Source organism: Falco biarmicus, chromosome 2, assembly GCF_023638135.1.
Source record: "Falco biarmicus isolate bFalBia1 chromosome 2, bFalBia1.pri, whole genome shotgun sequence".
Classification (NCBI taxonomy): domain Eukaryota; kingdom Metazoa; phylum Chordata; class Aves; order Falconiformes; family Falconidae; genus Falco; species Falco biarmicus.
This window is the reverse complement of record NC_079289.1, coordinates 54,300,372-54,327,460: the sequence shown is the minus strand read 5'-3', so window position 1 is coordinate 54,327,460 and position 27,089 is coordinate 54,300,372. Positions and strand designations below refer to the sequence as shown.

General features: G+C 37.2%; 1 protein-coding gene across 1 annotated transcript in view; it reads right to left on the bottom strand.

Annotated features, from left to right (window-relative positions):
- The window catches only part of GPC5 (glypican 5), a 709,869-nt gene that overhangs the window by 296,387 nt on the left and 386,393 nt on the right, over nucleotides 1-27,089 (bottom strand). Inside the window, exon 7 of the mRNA XM_056328672.1 lies at nucleotides 24,225-24,390. Within this exon, the coding sequence (XP_056184647.1) occupies nucleotides 24,225-24,390 (166 nt within the window). The remainder of the gene's footprint in view (nucleotides 1-24,224; nucleotides 24,391-27,089) is intronic.

The window sequence follows — 27,089 nt, the reverse complement described above, 5'->3', positions numbered from 1 at the left end:
TAAATTATTCACCAAGGAAAGATCAGATTTTAATTTTATAGACAATGAATGTTAACACTTGTGCAAGTGAAGATTTGAAAATATCTCCAGATCTGTTCAGAAAAGTTAAAAATAAATCTAAAACATATTATTCAAGACTGTATTTCTTTAATTAAGTAGGTTAGACAAGTACATACCGTGCTGCATTTGAAGGATTTGGATGGGTTTGGTTTGGAGCAGGAAACCCTGGAAGGAACAGTTATTTCACTGATATAAAAAATTGTGTGGCCTTAGCATTTCCTCAAACGCATTTTTACCCATTTTCACTTCTAATAATCTGTTCTGAATGTTATTTTTTTCACTAATCATCTTACTGCTGTGGGAGAGCTAAAAAACATATAGGTATCTTCTGTTTGGGAGACAAACTATATACTAGGCTTTTTAGGGTCCTGTGAAGGGGTGATGGATAGCATGCTCTAGTATACTTCAAGTATTTTTAAGTGCTGCATATATACTCTGGGGATAAGTATAATTTTATCTTCAACCGAGAAAACTGCACTAAGCACATACTTCCATTGAAAAGTTCTGTTTAATGACAACCCAGAGCAAAATTAAAAGCCATGGATTCTTTCCTATCAATCTTTGAGCTTTCAAATTATCCATATTAATTTTGTAGATAACTGTGGAAGGTAAGTGAAGATCATTATATTCACTAAGGGAGTAAATAGATCAAATTTTATACAGGTGGTGTGGTCTAACCCTGGCCAGAAGACAGAGCCCCACACAGCCAATTGCTCAGTCCTCCCCAGTGGGAGCGGGGAGAGAACAGAAAGGGTAAAAGTGAGAAAACTCGTGGCTTGAGATAAAGACAGTTTAACAGGGAAAGTAAAAGCTGTCTGCTTCAGCAAAGCAAAAGCAAGGAATTCATTCACCACTGTCCATGGGCAGGCAGGTGTTCAGCCATCCCCAGGACAGCAGGGCTCCATCACGCGTAACAGTTAATGGGGAAGACAAACGCCATAACTGCAAACATCCCTCCTTCCTCTACCTTCCCTTGTCCCCAGTTTTATCACTGAGCATGACATCCTACAGTATGGGGTATCCCTCTGGTCAGCTGGGGTCAGCTGTCCCGGCTGTGCCCCCTCTCAGCCCCTCGTGCCCCCCCAGCCTGCTCACTGGTGGGGCCAGGGTGAGAAGCAGAAAGGGCGGTCTGACTTTACACAGCACTTGATGTTGTTCAAGTGCTGCTAGCAACAGCTAAAACATGGCTGTGCTATCAACATTGGTTTTGTCACAAATCCAAAACATAGCACCATACAAGCTACTGTGAAGAAAATTAACTCTATCACAGCCAAAACTGGTACGGTAGGTAACTTTTTATATTCTGGTCAGGGGAGAGAGATGTTAGAGAGGAATACGCAGTTCCAGTTTGATCCCTCAGTAGCATAGGTCTTACTGACGTCCTTAGCTAAGCTGGATAAAGGTCATTAGAAGCACAGTCACTTGCACGTCAGATATAAGATGTATTTCTTTGACTTTGGTTTGTAGCGAATTAAAAATGCCAATGCACACATACTTCTTCGATGACGAGAGAAGGGGAAAACAAATACGATACGACAGAGTATTAGTCATGTTGCTTAAGGTAACTAGTGACCCTGTGGTGATAATCATGATGCAGAAACCTTTGTAAAAGATAAAATCATAGCAAGTCCTCCTTTCAATGATCAGCCAGAACAGAATTATCTTTTATCTATTTTTAGCGTTTGTTTCCTCCTTTATAGTTTCTTCAGACATCATGCATTCCTAGGTGATCAAAACTACTCCACGTAATTCTTACAGCATGGAAAAGGCAGCTCTTGTTTTCTGGTCTTTGACTGCCTTTCCTTCCCGAACACATTCCTGTTCAGTGTGGGTCTATTTTGCTTAAAAAAACAAGGCATTGTCTTATTTTTATTATAAGTCATCATACCAATTATTTCTGTATGCGTAACTAAGCCATATAAAGCAAAAAGAAGGGTATATGTAGTCAGTGTATACTACAGTATATATGCTGCAAAAGCACTACTATAAATAGGATATAAATTTCACTGTTCTTTTTCAAAGAATAGAATAATTTCAATAAATATATTTTATTCAATTAAATCTTTAGTAGTTTATTTATTTATAATTTTCTTGGGCCTTATAACCAAAGAATCAAAACCTGGTAGTTGTAACGAATTTAGTGGAGAAATCTATATTTGACATGTGCTAAAAAAAAGAATTTGATTTCTTTTTATAGAAATAAGTGTACTCAGACCAAACAAGTTAACTGTGTTCATTCTCCATACTGTACAGCTCACAGTCAAATACTGTACTAATAAAAGAAAAATACAAGAAATGGTCATTTTTTACAAAAACAGAGTCAGGCCTCTGACTGCTTTTTCAATCTTCATTGCCTCAGAGAAGTATGAAAAAAAGGAGCAGAAGTCTATTTGCTATTTTTTTGGTTCCTGAATTCTTGGCAGAAACCTGTTATTTTGTTTATACAGATCAAAAGAAGGAAGAGAACAGATGTGTGTGTGTTCCATAGGCACTGAATTCATCAATATGATCAATATAACTTAACTTCTTAAACCAATATTTACTGAAGCTGGAGATGGTCTCTTTGGCTTAGGAATGGGGTTTGTTTCCCTCATATGAATGCATGGTAATACCACAGCATGTAAACTCCCTTTCCTACTTTATTGCCCTTACTCTCACTCATTGTAAAGGAAAGCATAGGAATGGGAATGAATACAGTAAGGGTTATGACAAGGACTGGATTTCTATATGATCCCAAAGTCTGAAATCTGTTTAAAGGATTAGAGTAGCTGAAGTTGTGCCAGCTGTCTCAATTTATCACAGTTTCTGGATATTTCCTGTCCTTGTAAAGGCAGAGCTCCATGAGTCATGGGATTACATGAAAATGTCCTTTAATACATCTTTAGTGTTACTTAGAGTTGCGGGGAAAATTTGAAAAATTTAACAGTTGTAAACAATAAAAGCAGAATAAAAGGACACAAAATGCATTAAAACTCTCAGGAGGAAATTCTAACCTATTAGAAATTCAAATTTTTAGCTGTTAATTTTTGCAATGTATATTCAGTGAAAACTTGTTAGAGCAGCATGAGGGACTCTGTTCAAAACATGACAGCAGTGAGATTGTGACCAAACCAAAGGAGAGCTAGCAGCTGGCTTCAGATAAATGACTGAAACTGAAATGTTTTGTGCTAAGAATAGTCAAAGAAGTCAGTAGGAAAGCAAAGGATACAGTGAGAAAAAATACTGCTAATACACTCCAGAAAAAGAACCAAGGGATAGACTACTTTTAAGACAGACATTCTAAATTATGAGCAAATGAAACAAATCTGCTATTTACTTCCTACTATACTCAGGAAAGCAATGAGATGTGCATTTCTACTAAACAAAAAAAAAAAAACCCAAAACAACTGTTGATTTCAGTATCAGTTTATCTTCCTTGTGACAATCAACTTATACAAACCTGAAGAATGATTAAATACTTATATCACATTGAGAAACAAAACACAGATGATACAATGAGAATTGTCATGTCAAAGACTGAAGAATAAATTTTCCAGTTTTCCATGGTAAGAAAAAAATAAGAGTCACTTTACAAGCAACGCAAAAAATAGATAACTGGAGAAACCTTTTTTTTTCCTATTTCAATACGAGAATAGTCATTCTTACTACTAAGGATCTCATGACCTACCACCTACTAACTGTTAAATCTGCTGATATACTACATATACTGTCTGCTAGTATACTGTTCAATCATTTCATTGATATTTAAAATTTTTGATTTTGCTTTCGTTAATTCCTGGATTACAAAGACTAGATAAAATCTAACTACACGCTATAAGGATATTTTTCAAGGAAAAAGAAAATTGGTGAAGATTGAACCCTTTGTAAACCAATAGTCCAGAAAAATAAGGCCCACAGTCTGAAAAAAACAGTATGCTTCCCTGCATAATGCAATGAGATATAGCCACACACAACCTCAATAAAATACGCTATACGCCCTTTTCTCTTTGTCGGATTCTTATACTGATGGTCTGAAAAACTCTTCTTCAGGGGATATAATATGCTAATACTTCAGTAGGCATACTGTACATAAACTACTGGTTTAGTTGTAAAAAGTCTCACTATTCTGGCTATTATGAATTATACGGTTTAAAAAAAAAGAATGTGCAGAAAAACTATTCATTGTTATTGTTCTCTGCTATTGGGAACTGTGATTAGATGAATGTAAACATTTGTTTTAAAACAGACCACTTGGAAGTTAAAGAGGTTGCAGTGATAATATGCTGCTTCTTTCCACATCTATATTACCTTTCTTTAGGTAATAGGTATACATTGAAATAATAAAAATAAAAGTTTGATAAAATCAGACAATTTTTTTTTTCTTTTCTTAATTTTAGCCACCTTAACCTCAGTTCTTAGGTCTTCAGATGTTCTACTTTCTAACTCAATTTTTGCTTCTTTTTTTCCCAGTAACCTTCCACAAATTATCGAAATAAAAGCATGTGGGAGGGAAAACTCCCAGTTAGACTGCAAAATGAACTAAAAGTACATGCATGTGCTCTTGCTTTCTGCTTTGTATACCACTTTTATTTTAATAAAATATTAGCGTGTATTGGGTTTGTGTGGCAAGGTTTTGGTAGCAGGGGGGCTACAGGGGTGGCTTCTGTGAGAACTGCTAGAAGATTCCCCCATGTCTGATAGAGCCAATGCCAGCTGGCTCCAAGACAGACTCATCACTGGCCAAGGCTGAGCCCATCAGCTACCGTGGTAGTGCCTCTGGGATACCACACTTAAGAAGGAGAAAAAAACCTGCTGCACAACAGCATCCAGAAGACAGGAATGAGAACATGTGAAAGAAACAGCTCTGCAGACACCAAGGTCAGTGAAGAAGGAGGGGGAGGAGGTGCTCCAGGTGTACAAGCAGAGATTCCCCTGCAGCTTGTGCTAAAGACCGTGTGAGGCAGGCTATCCACCTGCAGCCTATGGAGGTTAACAGTGGAGCAGATACTCACCTGCAGCCCATGGAGGACCCCACGCTGGAGCAGGCGGATGCACCTGAAGGAAGCTGTTGACCCTGTAGGAAGCCGACACTGGAGCAGGCTCCTAGGAGAACCTGTGGTTCTGTGGAGAGGAGCCCAGGCTGGAGCAGGGTTGCTGGCAGGACTTGTGACCCCATACGGGCACCCATGCTGGAGTAGTTTGTTTCCTGAAAGAGCGCAGCCCATGGAAGGGACCCAAGATGAAGCAGTTCATGGAGAACTGCAGCCTGTGGGAGGGACTCCATGCTGGAGCAAGGTAAGAATGTGAGGAAGTAGTGGCAGAGCCAACGTGGGGTGAACTGAGTGCAACCCCCATTCCCCATCCCCCTGTACTGCTCGGGAGGAGGCAGAGACATTGGGAGCAAAGTTGAGCCTGGGAAGGGGAGGGGTGGGGGGAAGTTGTTTTAAGATTTGGTTTTGCTTCTTATTACCCTACGCTGATTTAATTGATAATAAATGAAATTAATTCCCCAAGTCAAGTCTGTTTGCCATGACAGTAATTGATGATCTATCTCATCTTGTCCTTATCTCAACCCACAAGCTTTTCATTATATTTTTCTCCCCCTGTCTAGATGAGGAGGGGAGTGATAGAGCGGCTTGGTAGGCACCTGGCATCCAGCCAAGGCCAACCTACTACATAATGAAATGTAGATAATTTCACAAAAAAAGAATATTTAGGAGTGGTTCATCAAAATGTTTAATTTCAATTACTTACAACATTTTCTCACAATATTTACTAGTGCTGTTTTCCAAATGAGAAAAGACTGAGAAATGGGCACAGTTGTGACTAAACATTTCATCATAAATTATTTGTATCCGTTATACTTTTTATAAAGAAGCATAAAGATTAAACCAATGCAGCAGAGGCAGAAACAAGCAGTTCATCCTTGCAAAACTGAGGTGCACAGTGACATAATATTCACCGGCCATATCACTTGCCCTACCTATGAGTCACCAAAAAATTCTCTATTGCATACTAAATGCCTCAGCCACACAGTACTCTGACTCATAGGTAACAGTGTTCAGTGCTTCTGAATAATACAGGGGTCACGGAATACCAGTAAACATGGAATCCATAAGCTATGGTAGAAATTATGTTAGGTGCTTGCTAGTATCAAAATTAATTTTCTGGGGTTCTATTTTATATCCAAATATACTTTTATTCACAGACGTTTTTGGTTGTACATAAAGTAGAATAAATCCTATTTTCCAGATAGAACTGTTGTAGTTACTGGTAAGAAGACCCTACATCTGAAACAGATGAGCTACATGATTTATTTGATTTAACTTCTTTGCCAAAATACAAGGAAATTTTGTGCATCAAAACATTTCTGCTGGTACATTTAAGCTGTAATTTTCCCTTTAATTGTATGAATATAATTTAACAATGCAAGTGTATTTTATAGCCTTGACTTTAGAGTGTATGCTTAGTATTCACAAACGCAAAAGACGCAAAGATGAGATGCTATGGAGAGTAATGATAAAAAGTTACCCTTGAGGGTAGGGAGGCTTTACAGAGAAGTCTTGAGAAAGTGCTGAACAAGCACCAACTGTATGAAATTTAACAAGGACAAATGCCGGATTCTGCACCTGGGAGGGTGTACTTCTGGATGGATGTATAGATTCAGGAACAAGAGGCACGAATGCAGCCCTGAAGAAAGGAATCTTGGGATTTCGAGCTCAATATGACTCCATGACGTGCCTTTACGTGGGCCACAATGTGCTCTTAGGTTGGTCAGCTGTATCCTGGGGTGCACTAAACACAGTGTAGTTCACTGGTCTAAAGAAGTGATTGTCTCACTGTATGCAGCATTGCTGCAGCCTCACCCCAAGTACTGTGTGCAGGTCTTGGCTCCAGAATATAAGAAGGATATAAAAATATTAGAATGTGTCAGAAGGAGGGCAACAAAGATAGTGAAAGGACGAGGCATGACTTGTGAGGAGTGGCTACAGATATGAGGATACTAGGTTTGTTCAGCTTAGAGAAAAGTGAGGGGTGACTTCATTGCTGTCTAAAACTTCCTCATGAGCTGGAGCAGAGAGGGAGGTGCTGGTCTCTTCCCTTTGGTGTCCAGTGATGGGATACAAGGGAATAGCTTAAAACTGCATCAGGGGAAGTTCAGATTGGATATTAGGAAAAAGTTTTTCATTGAGAGGATGTTCAAGCACTGCATAAGCTCCTCAGGGAAGTGATCATGGCCTCAAGACTGTTTCAGAAGCATTTGCACAGCAGTCTTAGATACATGGTTTAAGTTTCAGGTTGCCCAGTATGGTATCAGTGTTCCTCATGGGTCTCTTCCTGCTCATGATACGTCATGATTTTATGACTTAAAACTCTTTCCTCTTTCCTCCAACTCCACACAGAATGAAGTTGGGCCTACTTCTAATCAGGCAGACTTATCTTAAAGTCTAAACCACTTTGACCTCAAGACACGAAGTCTGTATATAGTAACTGAAAAAAATCACTGATAATACATGGCATAGAATTTGCATTGTACATTGCTTGTGGTTAGGTTTTTTTTCTTCCACATTTCATAGCAGAGAACCCTGCACAGCTTAAATTTCAGGAATGCATTCTGGTCATCCATTTGGTAACACTCACATTTGACAGCAGATTGTAGTATCCCACTGGAAAGAAGACATGCACACACACTTTGAATAATTTGCTTGCTTTCTTATGTAGACGCCATCCAACCTTTGAGGACAAAAAATTAATTGAGAACTTCTTCAAAGGAAGTGATTTAAAAGTTCTCCCTCTTATTGTATTTTTTTATAAACTGCCAATTTGAGCTTTTCTGACCACCAATGGGACTCCACAATAGCCTTAGTTCTTCTTGTCCCCTGTCACCAGCAAGTAGCATAGCTGTTGAGAGATAAAATGTCTCAGAGATAGACAGACCTTTTGGGAAAGCATTTTTTGGCTGCCCTGTTTCCTTATTGCCTGGGGAAAAGCCTGGTTTCTAAGGCTAGTGATGTACTGCTCACCACAAGCATTTTTTTAAAGAAAAAGAAAGAAAGAAAAAAAAAAAAAACCAAACACAACCGTGACACTGCAGTAGATAGATGATATCAAACCTCTCTGTGATTAACTGGATGTAGAAGAAAATGAAATAGTAACCTAAGGAGACTATTTTTTTAAGTGATTTATACAGTGTATTAAACAGTAGGGAAATCCTTTCCAGAAAAACCCTTTGGAGAAAGGACATGTACTCATATTGATGATTGTTGCAGTGTTGTAGCACATAAATATCCAAGCTGGCAAATGCTGTACTAGGATTTCAGATAATGAAATTATGCCATAAAATAACTATTTGCTTTAATTCCCAACATCTAGTTGCTTTTATTTCTTCTTTTGTAAAAATAAAAAATATTGTAGAACCTCATTCTCTTACTAAGAGACCATACTTTCAGGATACTCACAGTACTACCTGCTCAGGAGCAATCAATCAGATGCTGTACCTGATAATGTTCGTACCTTTCTCCCCTAACATCAGTCTTTGCTGTTTGTCAGCGAGTGCTGCAGTGGCATCTTCTGGCATACAGAAGAATTAATTGCCTTCTCGCTGTGAAAGAATATTGCTATTAAAAGGGTAAGTTAAGATACAAGCTTGAAGAACTGAAATAAAAAGCACCTGCTGTTCTTCAATTATTCTGTTTAGACCAATTGAAACAGTAATGAATGATAAGAAATTAAAATCTAGGTCTTTGGTAAGTGGTCATTTGGGCATGACAGCTTATGTGTAAGGCAACTGCTTCTGGGGCTATTAGTATCTTAAATAATGACATAATTGTATTGGTTGACATAAGATGACAAATGTTAGTTAATTAGGAAAAGGAGGAGCAATAAAAAAAGGAGGAAAAGGCAATAGGACTGAGTGGAAGAGAAAAACTCTGGATTAGTCTCTTTTTAAATCCATCTCTCTAAACACCTTCATTTACATTTTATTACTTACATTTCGTAGAAATAACTGCACAGTAAAATAAATTAATGTTTGTGGGTTTGGGGATAATGAGTGTTGTTAATGAACTGAATATTACATTTGATGTATTACTAGAAAACTATAACTTCATTAAAATGTTACCGAGTTCACAGATTTTATCATAATGTCTTTAATTATATATTATATTTTCCTTTTTATGATATAAGCTATGACATTATACATCACACATCTTTCTCAATGCATTCAAAGTGAATCTTGAGAACCAGAGGCAGCAGCTTCCTCAGTTCCCTCATGAGAGCCTTAAAGTGCAATCACTGGCAGCTCGGTCCTGGACCATTGTCGCTCAGCACAGGTCATAAGAAGTTACCATTTATTTCTAGTATCTATTGAATTTTTCCTTTTTCTGTAGAGGTTGTTAACAAAGGTATCAATCACAGGACCATTTTTCACAATTTGAAGCTACTGGAATTTTGGTAGTTGGTGACTGTCTCAAAAGAACTAGTCCTGAATTTATCAAAAATATGTGGCATAGGAACAGGAGCAGCTGAAGTCCTGACTGTACGTAAGCAGATCTACAAGAAAAATGTTCTAATTTTTTCCTGTTAAAAATCTGATCAAATTAAAAGCATATTAAAATAAGAATTTATGGAGCAATAAACTTGTTGACTTACTGCAGATAAAACTGTAAAAAATCTTACAGTTTTTGCCATTTGACTTATGGGTTTCACCCTTTCTGCAGCGTAAGTACAGCAGTAGGCTCACAGCTGAGCCCACAGGGCTCTCCAGAGTGCTGGCTCATGACTATGGCTGGATTAAGCAGCAAATAATTAAACTGAGCTAAGTACTTCTTGAACCTGTCCACTTGGCCCCACTTCCAAAAGCGACTCCCCTAGATAAGGACAGAGGAGTCCTCTGTGGTACCTGACATACCAGTGTCCAGGGTGCTATTGCACGGGGTTTATATGCCCAGGTGCCAGGGGTGGGGGGACTGGAGGGGCAGCCTCTGTGAGAAGACACCAGGGCTGCCTCCTGCTGGACACAGTTTGTTCCAGTTGGACCCACCACAGGACACAGCTGAGCCCCATCAGTCAAGATGGTGGTGCCCTGGGGAAAGGGTATTTAAGAAATGGCAAAATGCTGCCTGGCAGTGTGAACAGTAAGGAAAAAAGAAAAAGAAAAAAGGAAAAAAAAACAAAGTGAGAGGAACAACCCTCTGAACCCCAAGGTGAGATAAGATGGAGAGGGAGAAGATGCTTCAGGTATGGGAGCAGAAACTCCCCTGCAGCCTATGGAGAGGACGACAATGGAGTAGGCTGTTCTGTTGTAGCCTGTGCAGAGCCCCGCACTGGAGCTGATAACCACACTGCAGCCTGTAGAGGAGACTATGCTGGAGCAGGTGGATGTGCCCTGAAGGAAACTGCAGCCTGTGGTTAGGGCCCCATTCTGGAGCAGTCTTTTCCTGAAGGACTGCATCCCATGAAGAGGACCCATGCTGCAGCAGGGAAGAAAACACGAGCAGAGAGGACCTGTTATGAACAGACTGCAACCCCCTTTCCCTGTCACCCCCACACCACTGTGTGGCAGGAGGAGGTAAAGGAGCTGGCAATGAAGCCGTGAAGTTGAGTGAAAAAGGTGGGTGATGGGGGGAAAGTGTTTGTTTCTTACAATCCAATTCTATTTTAGTTGGCAAGAAATTCAACCAACTTTCCCTGAGTTGGTAATTGGTAAGTTATCTCCCTATTTTTTATCTCAACATACAACATTTTTCATTTTACCATGTTGTTGGTGTTTTTTTATCATGCAGCTGGGTGTGTATCTGGCAACCAGCCAAATCAACCCATCACATCTATACTAACATAGAGCAGAAAGACATTTGGTTTGCCTTAAAATGCTGGTCTCTAGATAGTTAAGGTGGAGATCCAGCTTCCTGTGTGGTTCATCTACACTGGCTAGAGAAGGTACAGCTCCAGAGGACAGGCAAGGTGGGCAGCAAAGGCCACCTTCTCAGACAAATCAGTCTGCAAACAATAGTCAGTGCTCTTAGTTTGCCAATATTTAAAGTGTGTCTAATGTCTTATGTCTCTAAGTCCTGGAACTACCAGAGACTAGCACATTATAAACTGGCAACCTGTTTAAGTTCCTTATTATTGTCATTTAAATATATGAGCAGGCATGTTTAATTATTGAATATAGAATCCCTGATGTACACTTCTAACTAGCCAGCATTTAACAAGCAATAAATGTTTTAATAAACCCCAAGTACTTCTGCAAGTAACAATATATGATCGATATTTTTGTCTATAACTAGCTTTTGCTGAAATATTTGATTAGGAAACCTTCACCTTAATTAATAGTTCCTTCTTTTTTTTTTGCTAATGATTTAATTTATCTATGTAAGGTATCAATACAATACGTACTAAGCGATTATTTTGCAGCTATTTAGCTTGTACATAGCTTCTTCCTTTAAGAACAGCTGTCATATACTGATTTTTCTTCCTGGTATTTCAGAAACAGTATTGTTTAACAGCCAGCTGTCTCCACGCTTACAACTGACACATTTTCCAAATGTCACTGTTGCAATCTGTAAGACTTTCTTAAGGGTATTGTAATTTTGTATCATTATCACCTATATAAGTGTCCCAGACTGTGTTTCTTACATCCTAAAGCTGGTCACAGGATCCACACTCTGGCCTTGGAGAAGGAGTCTTACACACATCAACAGATATTAGGAAGAAATTCTTTACTGTGAGGGTGGTGAGGCACTGGAACAGGTTGCCCAGAGAAGCTGTGGATGCCCCATCCCTGGAAGTGTTCAAGGCCAGGTTGGATGTGGCTTTGAGCAACTGGGTCTAGTGGAAGGTGTCCCTGCCCATGGCAGGGGGGTTGGAACTAGATGATCTTTAAGGTCCTTTCCAACCCAAACCATTTAATGATTCTGTGGTATCTTTTTAAGCCTATAAATATTGGGGAAAAAATGAAAAATGGTGGAGCAGACACTATAAAGGGAGCAAAGAATGATGTTTCTGCCTATTTCTCATACATCCTTCTCTGTTCAGACTTGTTCTCATTCAGACATCTCAATGAGAGTTTTTCCTCAAAAAATTCCTCTCTTCGGGACTAGTTTCTTATTCTTAGACATTCTATTTCAGTCTACCACTGTTGTCAAAGCTATATATTTGCTCCTCCAGGTATGGCCTCAGAGCCCTTTTGGCCTTGAATTAAAATGGCATTGAATAACTTATGTGCATAATGCTTAGGGCATTATTGATTAAAAAATAATAAGGGGTCCATGCCCTTCCTGGAAACCTGGCACAGCTTTCGTTATGACCTGTCCATGATCAAAATGTTGATAACAAGCCCAAATCATATGTCTGAATGTACCAGCTGCTCAAGGGGGGCTTAATTTAACGTTGTGCTATAAAAGCATTTACCCGGGGATGACTGCAAGCACTATGTACTTAAGAAAGGAAGCCAAATGGGAGAAAAGATCCTGGTTTCATAGATGTAATGGATTTGACATAAAAACCGTTAGTGACTATATGGTGCCACGAAGAATGCCTTTGATGAAATCTGTGTCTGTTGAGCTGTGGCATAACCCTCTGTTTCTGCAACTGGGTAAATCACAAGGAAGCAGGAGATTTTCCCTTCCTTAAGCACGCCTACTGACCTTGAACAGAATTTGCTTTAATGGGGCTCCAAGTAAGAAAAATTACTTTTGTTCCAGCACGTCTTCTCTCACTGCTATGGGCCAACATCTGGCAGAGAGTTGTTCTAGTTAGGCAACCTTTGAAAACACAAGGAGTGGAATTTATCTCCAAATTCCCTTTTCTAAATGTAGGTATCTACAATACAAGGTTTAACGTGCACTAGCTCCTGCTATAGTCACTGGAAACACCATTCATACACTCAAAAGAAACTAGTGTGCACATACTGAAACAGACTCCTGAAATGATCCGCCAAAATAACAGCACGTCTAGGCAGCTGGGCCCCACCCCTGCAGTTAGGTGTCTGATCTAGAGAGGAATCCTGAGAGGATGAGAGCACAAAGAGTACTTTTTGCCTTGCACTACCCTTTCCATACATTTCTTCATAGAAAGTAAAGAACAGTACTTGTGTCTATTAGCAGACTAATTCTAGAAAAGAGGCATTGCATTCATAGGCCAGACTGGAATTATGCAGATATCTAATCACTTCCCTTTAGAAGAACAGAAGAAAAAGGAAACTCAGTTTCTGCCTTGCAGAAACATTGCTTCAGAGAATACAGGTCATAACTGAGTATTTTAGAATAGATTCACCCTTCTTTGGGAAACTTTTGTGGGTTTTTTTTTGTTTTATATATATATTCACACAAATTTTGCAGATTTTAAGAATCACCTCTTTCATAGTCACATATCCCATATAGATTATTTCTAGGGGGGAAAAATAGTGTTAAGTTTCTGTAACAAATAAAATTAATTGATTCTCTTTTACTTAAAAGTTTAAAAATTATTTGAACATGAATTATCAAGAAGCAGATTATTCAAGGCATTGGAGTTATAATCATTAAGTGTGGAATACACAAATATGAAATTAATCTAATTTAAGGCTCTGCACAGGTTATAAACGGAACTCTCAGGAGATCCCACTGTTGTTTTTTTTAAGAACATAATAAAGACTGGAGACACGTGACAGGCAGAGGAACTACCTTTGATCATAAACTACCTTTGAGTTTACCGAAGTGTGACATTTATCATGGTTACAATCTGTTTAAAAAATAGATTGAAAGAGAAAGATCTGATGTGATTTGGAGCTTTGAAAAATAAGCACATTCTTTCATAAGCAGTTTTAAAAAGTGGTTTACAGTTCCTTTTCAATTCATTGAAATAGTTCCTTTTTAATATAATGATAATGAAATTTTAGTTTGTTGTAGTTTAAACTTTTATTTTGCTGTGTTCCAAATCTAAAAAGAGAAACATAAAACAGATACCAAGACTGTTTGATAACCAAACACACCATGGGACTGACAGCCATTCCCACATCCTTTTGCACCAGTGACCATTTTCTCCATCACAGATGAAGGAAGAATGAAAGATTTCTTTTAGCAAACAAGGCTTTTCAGACAACATGAATTCCATTTTGCAGGCCTTGTTTGCTCTATTTGCAAGGAGCTCCTCTACTTTATGTTGTAAAAATCATTAGTGAGCTTGAGAATTGGATGGTAAAGTACACTGAAAAATATTTAACCCTTACCTAAAATTAAGCAAAATAAAATCAAAACCAGAACAAAGCAAAAGAACCTATCTTAGGTTAAGACTTGTCTAACTATAGATAACTCTATGCGAGCTACTGAAGCCTGAGTCCTTTCACAATCAGTTGAGAGACATAAGGATTGTAGGGTACTATATATGCCTAATGAATTGCGCTCACGTGTGTTTATTCAATTCCAGTGATAAATATTTATTTGTTTACAGTGATTATAAAAGAAGTCTAAATAGCTTAGTTCAAGCACAGATGTTAACATTATAATTAGCCAACATGAAGAAAAATCCTGTCCCCTTATCTACTGTTACTGAAGTAAGATTACATCTTGAGTAAAATAAAGTGAACAGTAGTGTAAAGCTGCCTTCTAACATTCATGTTTAGATTTTGGGTGTTGAAAATTTTTTTACAAGTTTTTACTGTAACATTGATAGCTAATCTGACCTTTTTAGGAAATTGTTACTAGAATATGACAATCCTTTCAAACTACATTGTGTGAGTTTTTTATTGCCTTTCTGTCAAAGTAATAAGAAAAGTCAGTTTCTACCAGAAAAAAAGCCTCTTGTGTATTCTTTGAGGCTTTATGTCAGTAGAGTAGAAATACACTGGAAAAGTAAAAGAATCATCAAAAGTGGATAACAAAAACTATTACAGATAATATGTGAATAATCTCTTCAGATCCTCAGCATTATTATAAAGCACATTTTAAACAACTAATTTAATAAAAAATACTGATTGCTTGAAGTATAATCAATGAATAATAAGAAATTTTTAGAAATATAATTATTAGACATTGGTTCAATGAAATAAAACAAGCAGTAAAAGGCTCCAATTTTTTGGTAACTTCAGAATTAGTGGTATTATTAAAGGTAATTCCTTTTAAAACATAATTAGAACTGTGTAATGCCTGCTAAAGTCATTATGTGGTCACTCTGGAAAAGAGAAGCTCCTATGAAGTCAGTGAAATGATGCCTTCTAACTTCTGAAGAAACTTGATCAGATCTCATTTAAAATGTGACATGTATTAGCCTTATTATTTTTCAGTTAGCCAGACTGTATAAATAGTGCATAAATTAATCTAGAGTAGATAAGGAATTTTACTGTTTTGTATGAAAAAAATGCATAAAGGTGTGTTAAGGAATATTAGACTGAAACTGTCTGGAGTTAACTGCTTAACATTAGTAGCTAAATTTGCTGAAGGCTTAGGCCGCAAACTGTGAACTTTAACAGATATATGTTGAACTTTTACCTAATTCCCTGAAAGAAGGCCTCAAAAGCTGCTTTGAGCTGGGAGATAAGGAAGCAAGGAAGGCTGCTACAGTCACCAGCAGAAGTTGCAGCCTTAGAGATAAGAAATGGCTCACCTAGAGACAATGAAAGGACTCAGTGAGGAAAGGGAAGACCCCAGACCCTAATGTTACTAATAATCAGAACTGCCATGAGAAGGGTCAGGAACTTAGATTGTAAAGATATAATTGTGCAGGAATTTCTTTTTTTAGGGTCCCTCTGCGGAGGCACCCAGCTCGAGCTCTTTCTGCTGCTGTACCACTCAAATAAATTACCTTATTGTCCTGAGACTGCTATGGGATAACTACGGTGGAGAAGCTTCTTTAACAGGTGCACTTCTTTTTTTTAGAGTTGGACATAGTATCTTCTTTTTCCTTCATGATATATTCAAAGTTCTTATCTGTTAATGGGATGGAATACAAAACTGTTAAAAGTTTTTTTAGGAAAACAAAGACCTCAACTCAGGTCTGACACTAGTGAAGTGGTTATTCTGGTTTTCCCCCCATACATGAGCTGAATGGCTTTAACACAGCTCTAGGGATTTAGCCTGATTATTATCTTTCTCCATTTTTTCCTACAGTATCCAAATAACTGAAGAGTCTTTGGAACTGAACAGAGACAGACTTATAATAGGTATAGGAGACAACATACTTGGGCATAATCTGTCACTTTTTGAAGGACCAACCTTAACTAATTTTCCACTGTCTTATTTGAGGAGATTGGATTAGTAAATCACCCAACTTTGATGATATCACACAAAACACGAATAACATTCTCATAGACTAATATTAATTGAGAGGCACGGGGTATCGCAGCCTTCCTTCTCACAGGATGACTGTTATAATCTGAGCTCTTCTCTCTCTTTCCCTTGTCTTTTGAGGAACTGAAAATCTTCTGAAGAGAAAGATTTATTGTAATTGGTACATTCCCATGGAAAATTTACATTTCAATAAATCAGCATTTTCTTTCAGCAAGAAGACACGTATTGTCAACACATATGAAGTTCAAAGATTTTTTTGTATGCATGATCAAGTGTTAGCATAGAAATACATAATGATATAAGTTATTGAAACATAAACAAAGCTCCAGTGATACACAAGTTCCAACGATTTCCACAAAAAAGAAAAAAAAAAAAATCACTTGTAGACTCCTATGCATAGACCTTCACCAGCCTATGAAGTTTGCACAGGTAAAGTTGCTGGATGTATAATGGCATGAAGTAGTGAGAGAAAAAAGAAAGCAATTTCATTTGGAATGCAGTGTATAAACTAAACAAAAGTTACAGCTTCCTTGTATCTTATTTTGCAAATACGTGTGGCCTACATATTCATATTATGCATTGGAAAAAAACAAATGATGACATTCAGTTTTGAGTTGTTTCCTATTTAAAAAGTATCAGCTCTTTCTCTTGAACACAATCTTTTGTCAGGAGTCAACATTTATACTTCTGAGTGACAAATTTAATGTGAGTAATGGATTAAATCCATACTGTCAGCTTGGAATGGTAATTCAAAAACAAATAAGGGGAAGGGTTACATAAAATTTGCTGAGGGAATTCACATAGAAGCAGAAATAAAGTCAGCTAATATAAATTTTTGTACTTTTCAACAGTGCATTGCCTGATATTAACATGTTACATTCCACATGAAGATTGTTATGACAGAGCCTACCACAACCATAAACAAAGAAGCACAAGTACTCTGTAAAGGTTTTAAGTTATCAAAAAGCATTTAAGGAGTATACTCACTGGTCTAAAACACAGCACATCAGAGCAGTTTAATTATTACAAATGACCTGCATAAATAACATGAGGTTATATTTTGATGGGAATTACCCTATAATAATACCACTAATTCTGAAGTTACCAGAAAATTAGAGCTTTTTACTGCATGTATTCTTTCATTGAACTGATGTATAAATATTCATACCCACAGTTACCAGTAAAGAAACAAACTTTCCAGAAAAGCACTAATGTATATTGCTTTCTTATTCATTCTTTAATATTTCCTGAGGAAAAAGAACAAGATATTAGATGTTATAGCTATTTATCCGGATAGAGAATGGTCTATCTTCTTTCCACAGCAGTAGACGGAAAGTAGTCAGTGCCACTCTTACGAAGAGTACACCATCTGATCGTTGGACAGATTCCAACTTATTACTTCTTAGTTTTTAGCAACTTTTAAAAAAACAACACTCCTGCCTACTGCTTTATGCCTGCAAAAACTGAGCACAGAGAATATTCTATGCTGTGTCCTTTTCTGATCTGGATTCTCCTGTGAAGGTTACAGCTCTTCAGGAGCTCCTTTTTGGTATAATAAGAGAAATACAGAATATGGTATTGTGTGGTCAAGGTATGATGCAGGCTATGTATCATCTGAACTACCTTTAGACTAATTGGCCATACACAGGAATAAAGTTGGCATCCTGGCGGAGATAGTCAATTCGTGTGGTAACAGAGAAATGAAAGGGTAATTTGCCAGCCTGGAAAATACTGCGGCTCTAATTAACAGAGCAGGAAGGAAAGCTCACTCCTCTCCATGGACTCATTCACTGCCTTCTAACTTTTCCTTTTCACAAGCAGGTGCATCCTTCAAGCTCTTTCCTTGGATAGAGAGAAAAAACCCCAAAATTCTGATTGGTCTTCCAGATATGTAGACACTTTTGAGCTGTTTGAACCAAGTTACGTACTGAATGAAGAATATGCCATTTGCTGGTTTCACCTAATTTCAGACCAAAGAGCACAGAAGCAATTACAGAGGACCAGAAAGCCAATTACAGATACAGTCCTTGCTCAAACAGACCTGGCAGTGAATAATAATACATCAAGTCTCCCACTGTGGACTATAAAAAGAATTCTGAATGGTACTCTCATGAAATGTGGGAGCTAAAAACACCTTCTGTGTGAAAGCATGTTTTTGCCTGAAATTAGTGCAAAAGTCACAGTGAGTGTCATAGTGGGGCAAGGCACTCTCTTCTTGCATTTCAAAATGGGTGAATTGTTGTCTGATATTCCGTGTTTCCTGCTTCTTCTCCACAAGCATCCTTAAGACATGTTCCCTCAAAGACAACTCACCAGCTATAGACAGAATTATGAGACAGGGAATGCACATCGTCTATTTCTAGAGAATTTTTTAAGGTTAAAAAACAGTCTTGAATTGGACAGCATTCAATTCCATTAAAATATGTCAAGCACCTTCATTAAATGTCAGTTCTTCTAGTTAAAAAAGAAATGGTTAATCATACCCATTCCATAAAATAAAATATAAAATCTCAGTATAAAAGCAAGTGCTAAAAGTTAGTGCAATATTTAGACCAAGTTTGGGATTCACAGCAAGAACTTTTATTTTTTCATTCATTTTTAATTGAATTGTTCTGACCTGATTGAGCATGTAAAGCGTGAATTCGTGTAGCCCTTCCAAAGACATCCCAAATAAGAACATTTCATATTAACAATGGGCAATTAGGAAGAATACTATTGTGTGTAAACAAAATAAGACCTGAAATCCTACTCAAACATAATGGATCTCTTCCTTTACTGAGGTAGCACAGAATGCAGATGAGAGTTTAAAACAATATAACAGATGGCAAACATCTTAACAGATATTTTATTGCCAGTGTTAAGCAGTTTTGGTCACAGAAGGTGCCATTAGAATCAGGTATTTTTTAAAAGAAAAAAGCAACTATATTGAAGTGGGTGAAGGAGCAGAATGAGGACAAAGAATGTTTGAGACTTGAGAATGCAGTATAATGTCAGATAAGAGGCACAGACTGGTTTATTTGAATCGTACATAGTACCCTCTTTTTATATGGCAATCACAACATAAAGCCTTTTCCAAGTTATTTTACCTCTTTTGCATAATCTGAACAAGAAAATAGTAATCTACAAATTATGTAGTCCTCAAAACATTTTGGAGATTTTTTTCCTCAGACAGGATGAGTATCAGGTGAGATAAAAATCAAACAAGAGAGACAAGATTTGCCTGTTATATCTTAAGCACAAAGACATCCTTGATATTTCCACATATATGAGCCCTAAACTAGGAGCTCTCTGGCTGTAGTAAAGAAACACCTGTACTGCATGTTAAAAAGAGAAAAGAAAGCCAATGCACTGGTAGAGTACTTTTCAGAAAATTAGTGGTCTTACTGAAAGTCTTATGAGAATTTTGATAGATGGTATTGAGTACCTCAGAGGAGTTATATCAGGATGAGCCCTTCCTCACAGACCTATTTGAAAGCAGATTCAAATCAATATATAGGCGATAAGCATTTTTTGTTATTACCTCTTGCATTCTGCAGGGGTTTTTGAGAAGGTAATTCATTGTGACGCATGAAATAGTCCTGTGGGAGCTCCTGGGTTAGAGCAGAATAAAACTAGCAAATGAAGTGTCAAGACTTTATATTACTATTTATTTTATACATTTAAAGTACACTATCCTTTCTAGTACCATTCCTTCAAATAACTGCACCAATTTGCTATATTTTAAAAGTACTTATGAAGAGCAAAGTAGTCGATTTGAAATATTGAATGTGAAGTAAGGATTGACTGATATGAAAACTAGAATTTTTCAAAATATAACATATTTTATGCACCAGGGTAATGTTAAAACTAGCCCTTCTGAGCTATAAATGCCAAATCTTTTCATTGGCCTTCCAAAGCCTAAAGCCTGTCGCCACATATTTGTCAGTCTCCAACACAAAGTGAAAACAATTCTTACACCCATAGCACAGAGTGTAGAAATAAGTCACCTTTGACTTCAGCAGGTATGTGTTCCCACAAAACAGCTAGAGGTTTGTCTTGACAGAAACATATCTTCTCCCTTTCCCTCCTTTCTTTGCAGGTCTGAGAATATTACACATGTTCAGAAGGTAATGGCATAGCACCGGAAAAAAAAGGTGCGTGTGACTTTACATTTTATTTTTATACAAAGCCATGTACTTAAAAAGACTACTTCAGTGTCATACCTTATCAGTTTATTAAGATTATGAATTTGTTGCAGACAGGATAATTTCCTTGGTGAAAATGTCTGGAACAGTTAACAAAAAGGAGCCCTGGCTTTGACTAGGACCTTTAGACTCTATTATAAAACAAAATAGGTAATTTTTTCCCTCTTCCTTTCCTGACTGATTATGAGAGAACACAAAGTTGCCTAGAAAAAAAGACTGCAAAAGATTTCTTCGGTGAGGAAAAAAAAATATCTGTATGTTTCCATGTATCAAAACTATTTAAGGTAAAGTGAATTAATCATGTGCACAATGGATACAGTTAAAATGTATATGTTACTACACCCCGTAAATAACGTTTTTTCACCCATTTTAATGTGACACATTAAAACAATATAATTATGAAATAACTTACCCATTGTATAAGTCATAATTCTGTTTTGAGCTTCAGAAATCTTAAATGCATTATAAAGTCCTTATCTATAATAAGCCACAATAATTAAACATAAGCATAATAATGTTTACCTATGACGAGAAAGTAAGTATCTGGTTTCTGGAGTTTATTAAAACTTCTTGAAAGTTCTTTTTACTTAAAGTCTTCTTAGACAAAATGACTTAACAAGAGTATGTGTTTAAAACTGCAACAGTAAAAGCTGAGTTCATATTCACATTCAAACTATTTGGTTTCAATACTGGTGTCATTTGTGTCTTTTACATGTCTACTGTCACCCATTTAGCAATATAGCTGGAAGACTAAGTCTCTAGAGAAAGAGGAGTATGATCGACACTTATGTTTTCTTTGCTCCACCTCATTTCTGCCTCCTGTCTTTATGGTTTTCTTACTGGTTTTCTCAAATCGAAAGTTCACAGAAATTAAATACTAGGCCACTGGTATTTCCAATGTGTGTCATTTTTCTTCTGCCGTGATTTGTGAGTTGCTATATGGACATTGGGCAACAAAGTCCATTGCATCTGTACCTGTCCAGTTCTACTGCAGCTGAGGTCTGTTTTTCAGTTTAAGAATGTCATGTTACACTGATAAGCTAGTGTTTTAGAATCCATAGAAACAGCTAGTAACAGTGGAAAACCTGAAGAATTATCTGTTATATACCAGAAGAAACAAAATAATATTATAGAGATGTACACCAACTCTTGAGCTTGACTTCTGAGTAAGGTTACAAGCATTTGCAGATCAGAAGCTTATGAAGGGATGGGTTTGAATGAATCTAACTTTCCAATCTTGCTCATACTGCAAGTGTGGGTTTATTTTTTTATGTCAGTTTATTTAGGACTACCAATAAAAGTTTCTATATCAAGTTTTGTTGGTGTTCCATGACATATATGATAAAACACAAACTATAACAAAATACAGAACAGTACTCAGACATTTCCGGCTGTTTTTATGCAACTGAAAAAAAAAATATGGGATGCACAAAAAAGCACTAAAACTAACAAGCTAACATTGAGGATCAAACATATTGTAGTCAACCTCTAGGCTTAGCTGAAGTTCAGTCATGCTTTTCCAAGAGCAGTAAGCAATATCACCAGAGTTAATGTAGCTTTTCAACTGAAAAAAAAAAGTTCAGGATCTGACTTAGCTTGAAATTGATACCAATCACTTGAAGCTAAGAAAATTCTGCCAGATTCAATTGGGATGATGTTTATCTTCTGATTTTTTTATTCTAGTTCCCCACTTAAAATTATAAATCTTGAGATCATTTTGTTTGCTTACTAAAATATATTTATTTTACTTTTTTCACTTTCAATTTCACTTTTAATTGCCAAAGTCCTACTCGTATATCACAATGATTGAAAAGAAGAATTGTTCAAGATCCTGTTTAATTTATTTTAAATATACGCTTAAGTGATTTCTGAAGAAAAATATTTTCTTGACCTACATTGTAACATAATTCTTAATAACTGGAATGTTTTAATAGTTGTTAGACAGAAAGTCCAGTAGCCATGTATGATATCCCAGAACAAAGTAGTGTCGTCTAGGACTCCTTCTGGTATACATTCAAGACCCCTTTTAAAGTGCATTTCAAGTAATAAATGCATACCAGCATAAATCTGTAAAATCTCTTCAAAGGTACTAGTAACTAAAGATTTATGCACAAGTCATAATATTGAACAGTATGGACTCATACTTTTGTTCTATAATATCTTAGAATAGGTTCAAATGAAACAGGATTACCTGCAAACTTCAGTATGCCTAATATATACTTTATAATTCTAGAGATTTATAATATATGTAGTATAAAAAGATTATGAAGGCTAATTATATTTTTGACATTTTGAAAAGATTACACTAAATATATCAATATGAAGAAAATTCTAATGCAGTAGAAGAGAGTAGAAGAAAATATAGTATTCTTGCAATTCTCTCGACATTTAATACTTTCTAGCCCTAGTCATATTTACCGTCTTGGTACCATAAAGTGTCATTATCAAATAGATATAATACATCCAATATTCCAAAGTACATCTGCTTTTAAATATTTAATCTCTAACTTCTTTTTTCAAAGTTAAGACTTCAAACGCACTCTCAGGAAGTGAAGTGTCCAAACCTTTTTGCAGATCTCTTAAAATCCCATCTAGAGAAGCTATAGCAGGACTTGAAAATGTGTAGACTAGGTATTAGTGCAACAGCATCTTAGACTGATTCCAAACTGACCTGCTAAGGCATGCCCCAGAATGCTCAGTCTCATTTCTCCAGTTGTTTACACCAGAATTGGGCAACCATACATCACAGCTTCTCTAGAGCTACATTTCTAAATTGCTGTTTTACTGTCAAGAAGGACTTTGGGTTCTCACCTAAGCTTGGAAATACAGAGAGCACTCACATTGAGTAAATATGGATAAATTCAGGGATTTACACCAACTCTGACTTCTTACCTATTAGCATTGCATTTTGCAATGAAAAATGTAGAAGGCAAAAAAATGCAAAATGCAGAAATGTAATTTTGATGATACCAGGCATTTAGTCTCATCATCTCTGCCTATATTTCTACACTGGGAAGAGAAATAAGAGATGCAGAATAATGTCATGATTCAGAAAAGTAGTTAACTTACTTGTGCTTCAATACAATTGCTCATGCTTGCAGTGCCATGTCACTGAAGCACACAAATGATGTTTTGAAAAAAATTGTTACAAATGTGTTTCAGAAAAGAAAACAAAAGAAAAAAAAACCCCAAACACCAACCCCTACCCCCCCCCCCCCCCCCCCCCACACACACACACACAAAGACCAAAAAGCAAGAAAAGCAGAAAGAAGTGAGAAGTTATAATGGCATTGATGCTGAGTGCTACGGTACATTGGTTCCAATAGTTCTCTATGAAATTCAGCTACAACTACTAAAACTTTTATTTTGCCACAGTTCCATGAAAAATTAGAACAATTTCTCTGCTTAACTGCCAAACCTTTTATGTTAAAGTAGTAACTCGCAACAACATGTCATTGTAACACCTTTTATTTGACTAAGATACTGTGTTGCAGCCAGTCTACATTATGCCAAATACGTTTTTAGATGTGTTATGATGTAAGTGATACTCATATTCATACCATGCTTATAGAGATTCTATAATCACAGTTCTATTCCTTCTATTCCTATAAATCCTGGTAACATTATACAGACAACTATTCCACACCTTTTCCAAGATAATTCAGTAGCATCTATTAGTGGAAAATATGCCAATTCATTATTTAAATGCATGAAAGAAACAAAATCACGGACTTACAGTCTGTAATTTTCAGGACTGTCTTGACTTCTCCACTTCCTGATCCTCCACAACCATCTTCATCATCACAGTCTCCACTGATTTGTTCATCTATACTACCACCACCACTGCCTGTTTGTCGGAGATCCCATTTATCGTAGTTAGGAAATGATTTGCCCTGCAACAGCTGAAGACAAAATATGGTATTTAAGTTACCTGAATAGATGGAGAACTTCAATGAGTACCCAAAATTTCATGTATGTCTCTCTAGCAATTATCTGATTAAAAAAAAAAAAAAAAAAAAAAGGATCCACAGAATAAGAATTTTCTTTTATTTTTTCTTCCTTAACTTACAGCCAGATTCAAGAGTGTGATATTTGGAGATGTAGACTTCATTTTTACTATTAAAAAAAAGTATCAGATGTCTGCGTCTTTATGGCTAGATAAAAAAAAAAAAAAATAAATCAGCACCAATTCCTGGCCCAGAGGCCAAGTGGAATGTATAGAAAAATAGAATCATAGCATGGTTTGAATTGGAAAAGACCTTTAAAGGTCCTCTAGTCCATCTTCCCCTGCAATGGTCAGGGAGATCTTCAACTAGATCAGGTTGCTCAGAGCCCTGTCCAGCCTGACCTTGAATGTTTCCAGGGATGGGGCATCTACAACCACTCTGGGCAACCTGTTACAGTATTTCACCACCCTCATTACAAAATATTTCTTCCTTGTAACTTATCCAAACCTACCCTCTTTTACATTAAAACCATTACTCCATGTCCTATTGCAACAGGCCCTGCTAAAAAGTTTGTTCCCATCTTTCTTATAACCCCCCTTAAGTACGGAAAGGATGCAGTAAGGTCTCCCTGGAGCCTTCTCGTCTCCAGGCTGAACAACACCAACTGTCTTAGCCTTTCCTCACAGGACAGGTGCTCCAGCCTTCTGATCATCTTTTGTGGCTCTCCTCTGGACCTACTCCAACAGGTCCATGTCTTTCCTGTAATGAGAACTCCAAATCTCGATGCACTACTCCAGGTAGGATCTCACCAGAGCAGAGGGGGAGAATCACCTCCCTTCGCCTGCTGGCCATACTTCTTTCAATGCAGCCCAGGATGTGATCCGCTTTCTGGGCTGCAAGTGCACATTGCTGGCTCATGTCCTCACTCTTTCAGGCTAATCCCTTTACAGCAGAGAGACAGCATCCGTGTTACACAGCAGCTGACCCTGGATCTTTTCAAGACCCATGTGGTGTCCACATGGCCTTAATATACAATTATTATTTTGTGTAATTTTTTTCAGTTTGAAATATCTGTATGAGAGCTGTGCTGCAGGTCTGTATTGGTGAATCCAAAACATACTTGTGTGCTCTTGGTGTGTCATATGGGTGTCTGGTAGAAGCTGAAGGAAAAAAAAACAAAACTGTTGGGACGATATCAAATGCCTGAGCAGGGAGCAGCAGACCAGGACAGTACAGGTGGAGCCAGTGCTAGTCTGGACACAACTATTTCCCAAATCACACCCAGGTATTGTTTTGGAACTAACAAGGGTGACCTAAAACAAAGCAAGGGGATAGCTGATATTGGGTTAAGCAGTGTAGGTGATTTGTGTCCAACACACAAGTTGTTCTCTGGCTCCTTTTCGTTTATCACTGTAGACATGGCCAATGATGCCAGCATGGTCTACAAGACAACAGGTAGAAATATAAAGTTTAACTCATTTCTCCATTCTGTTGAGCAGAGCTGAGCAATCACCTGAATAATGTTCCTCTCTCTTATTTATCAGATGTATAAATGCTGTTACCCAGCTTTTAAATATCAAGTGGTAGGACTGTCATACATACATACATACATACATGCATACATGCATACATACATACATACATACATACATAAAAAATGTGCCCTCTGCCCCATCCAGATGCAGTTCAGTTTACTTGTCAGGCATACATAAACTTCATAATGTCTAAAGAGACAGGTTCTTACATATCTTCTAACTTTATCTAGACCAAAATATCAGCTAGTGCAACTTCATGTATTGCACTTGCTTTTCAATCTAGCAAGACCTCTTTACACTGGCCAGAACTTTGCTGGCTCAGATTCTTTAATTTAATAATCAGATGTTTTTCTCCTCAAAGTAACTACTAATTAGTCTGAAACAGGCTCAGTTGTTTGATACCTTCAAAAATGGTTGCTTTGTCGTTCAAGCAAGATACTGGCTTCATATTTTTTGTCAATATGCTCCATTTATTCATGGATTATGGAGTCACTTCCCAGACTACTTGATCTGTTAAATGCTCTACAGTGCCCAGCAAAAATATTTTAATCACTACTACAAAAACATCACTCAGATAAATCTCAGTAGGTTTACAAAAGCCACTTGCAATGCTGTATAAGAAGAATGTCATTCACCACTGAATCAGCAGACCCAATTTATGCAGCACTTTTGATTCAAAAGTTTTATTAGACAGTTATATGCTACCTGAAAGAAAAACTACCTAGCTGAGAGAAAAAGTTCCTTTGTGTAGCTGCCCTGTTCCCTGCTCATTGTGTAATCCATGCTGTACTACTGCCAACACAGTATTTATGGGAACAAAACCGCCAGTTTAATGAAATATACTCAGTTAAACAGGACACTCTTCCTATTTTGTTGGCCCAATTCAAACTGTGACACCTGAGCTATGAGGTGGAAACGTAGGAATGAACCTCAAGCAAGACAATTTATCAGAGTTGCTGCCAAAGTTCTTATAGTGTATATATATTTTTTTCAGCCTGAGAGTATCCTCCTCTACATTCTGTATCTGTTTCAGTCTTAAAAATACTTTGGCTTAATAAGGTCTTTATATTTTGCTCCTTCTCTGAACTTCAGCCCAAAGTAGTTATGTACTCTTTCCCC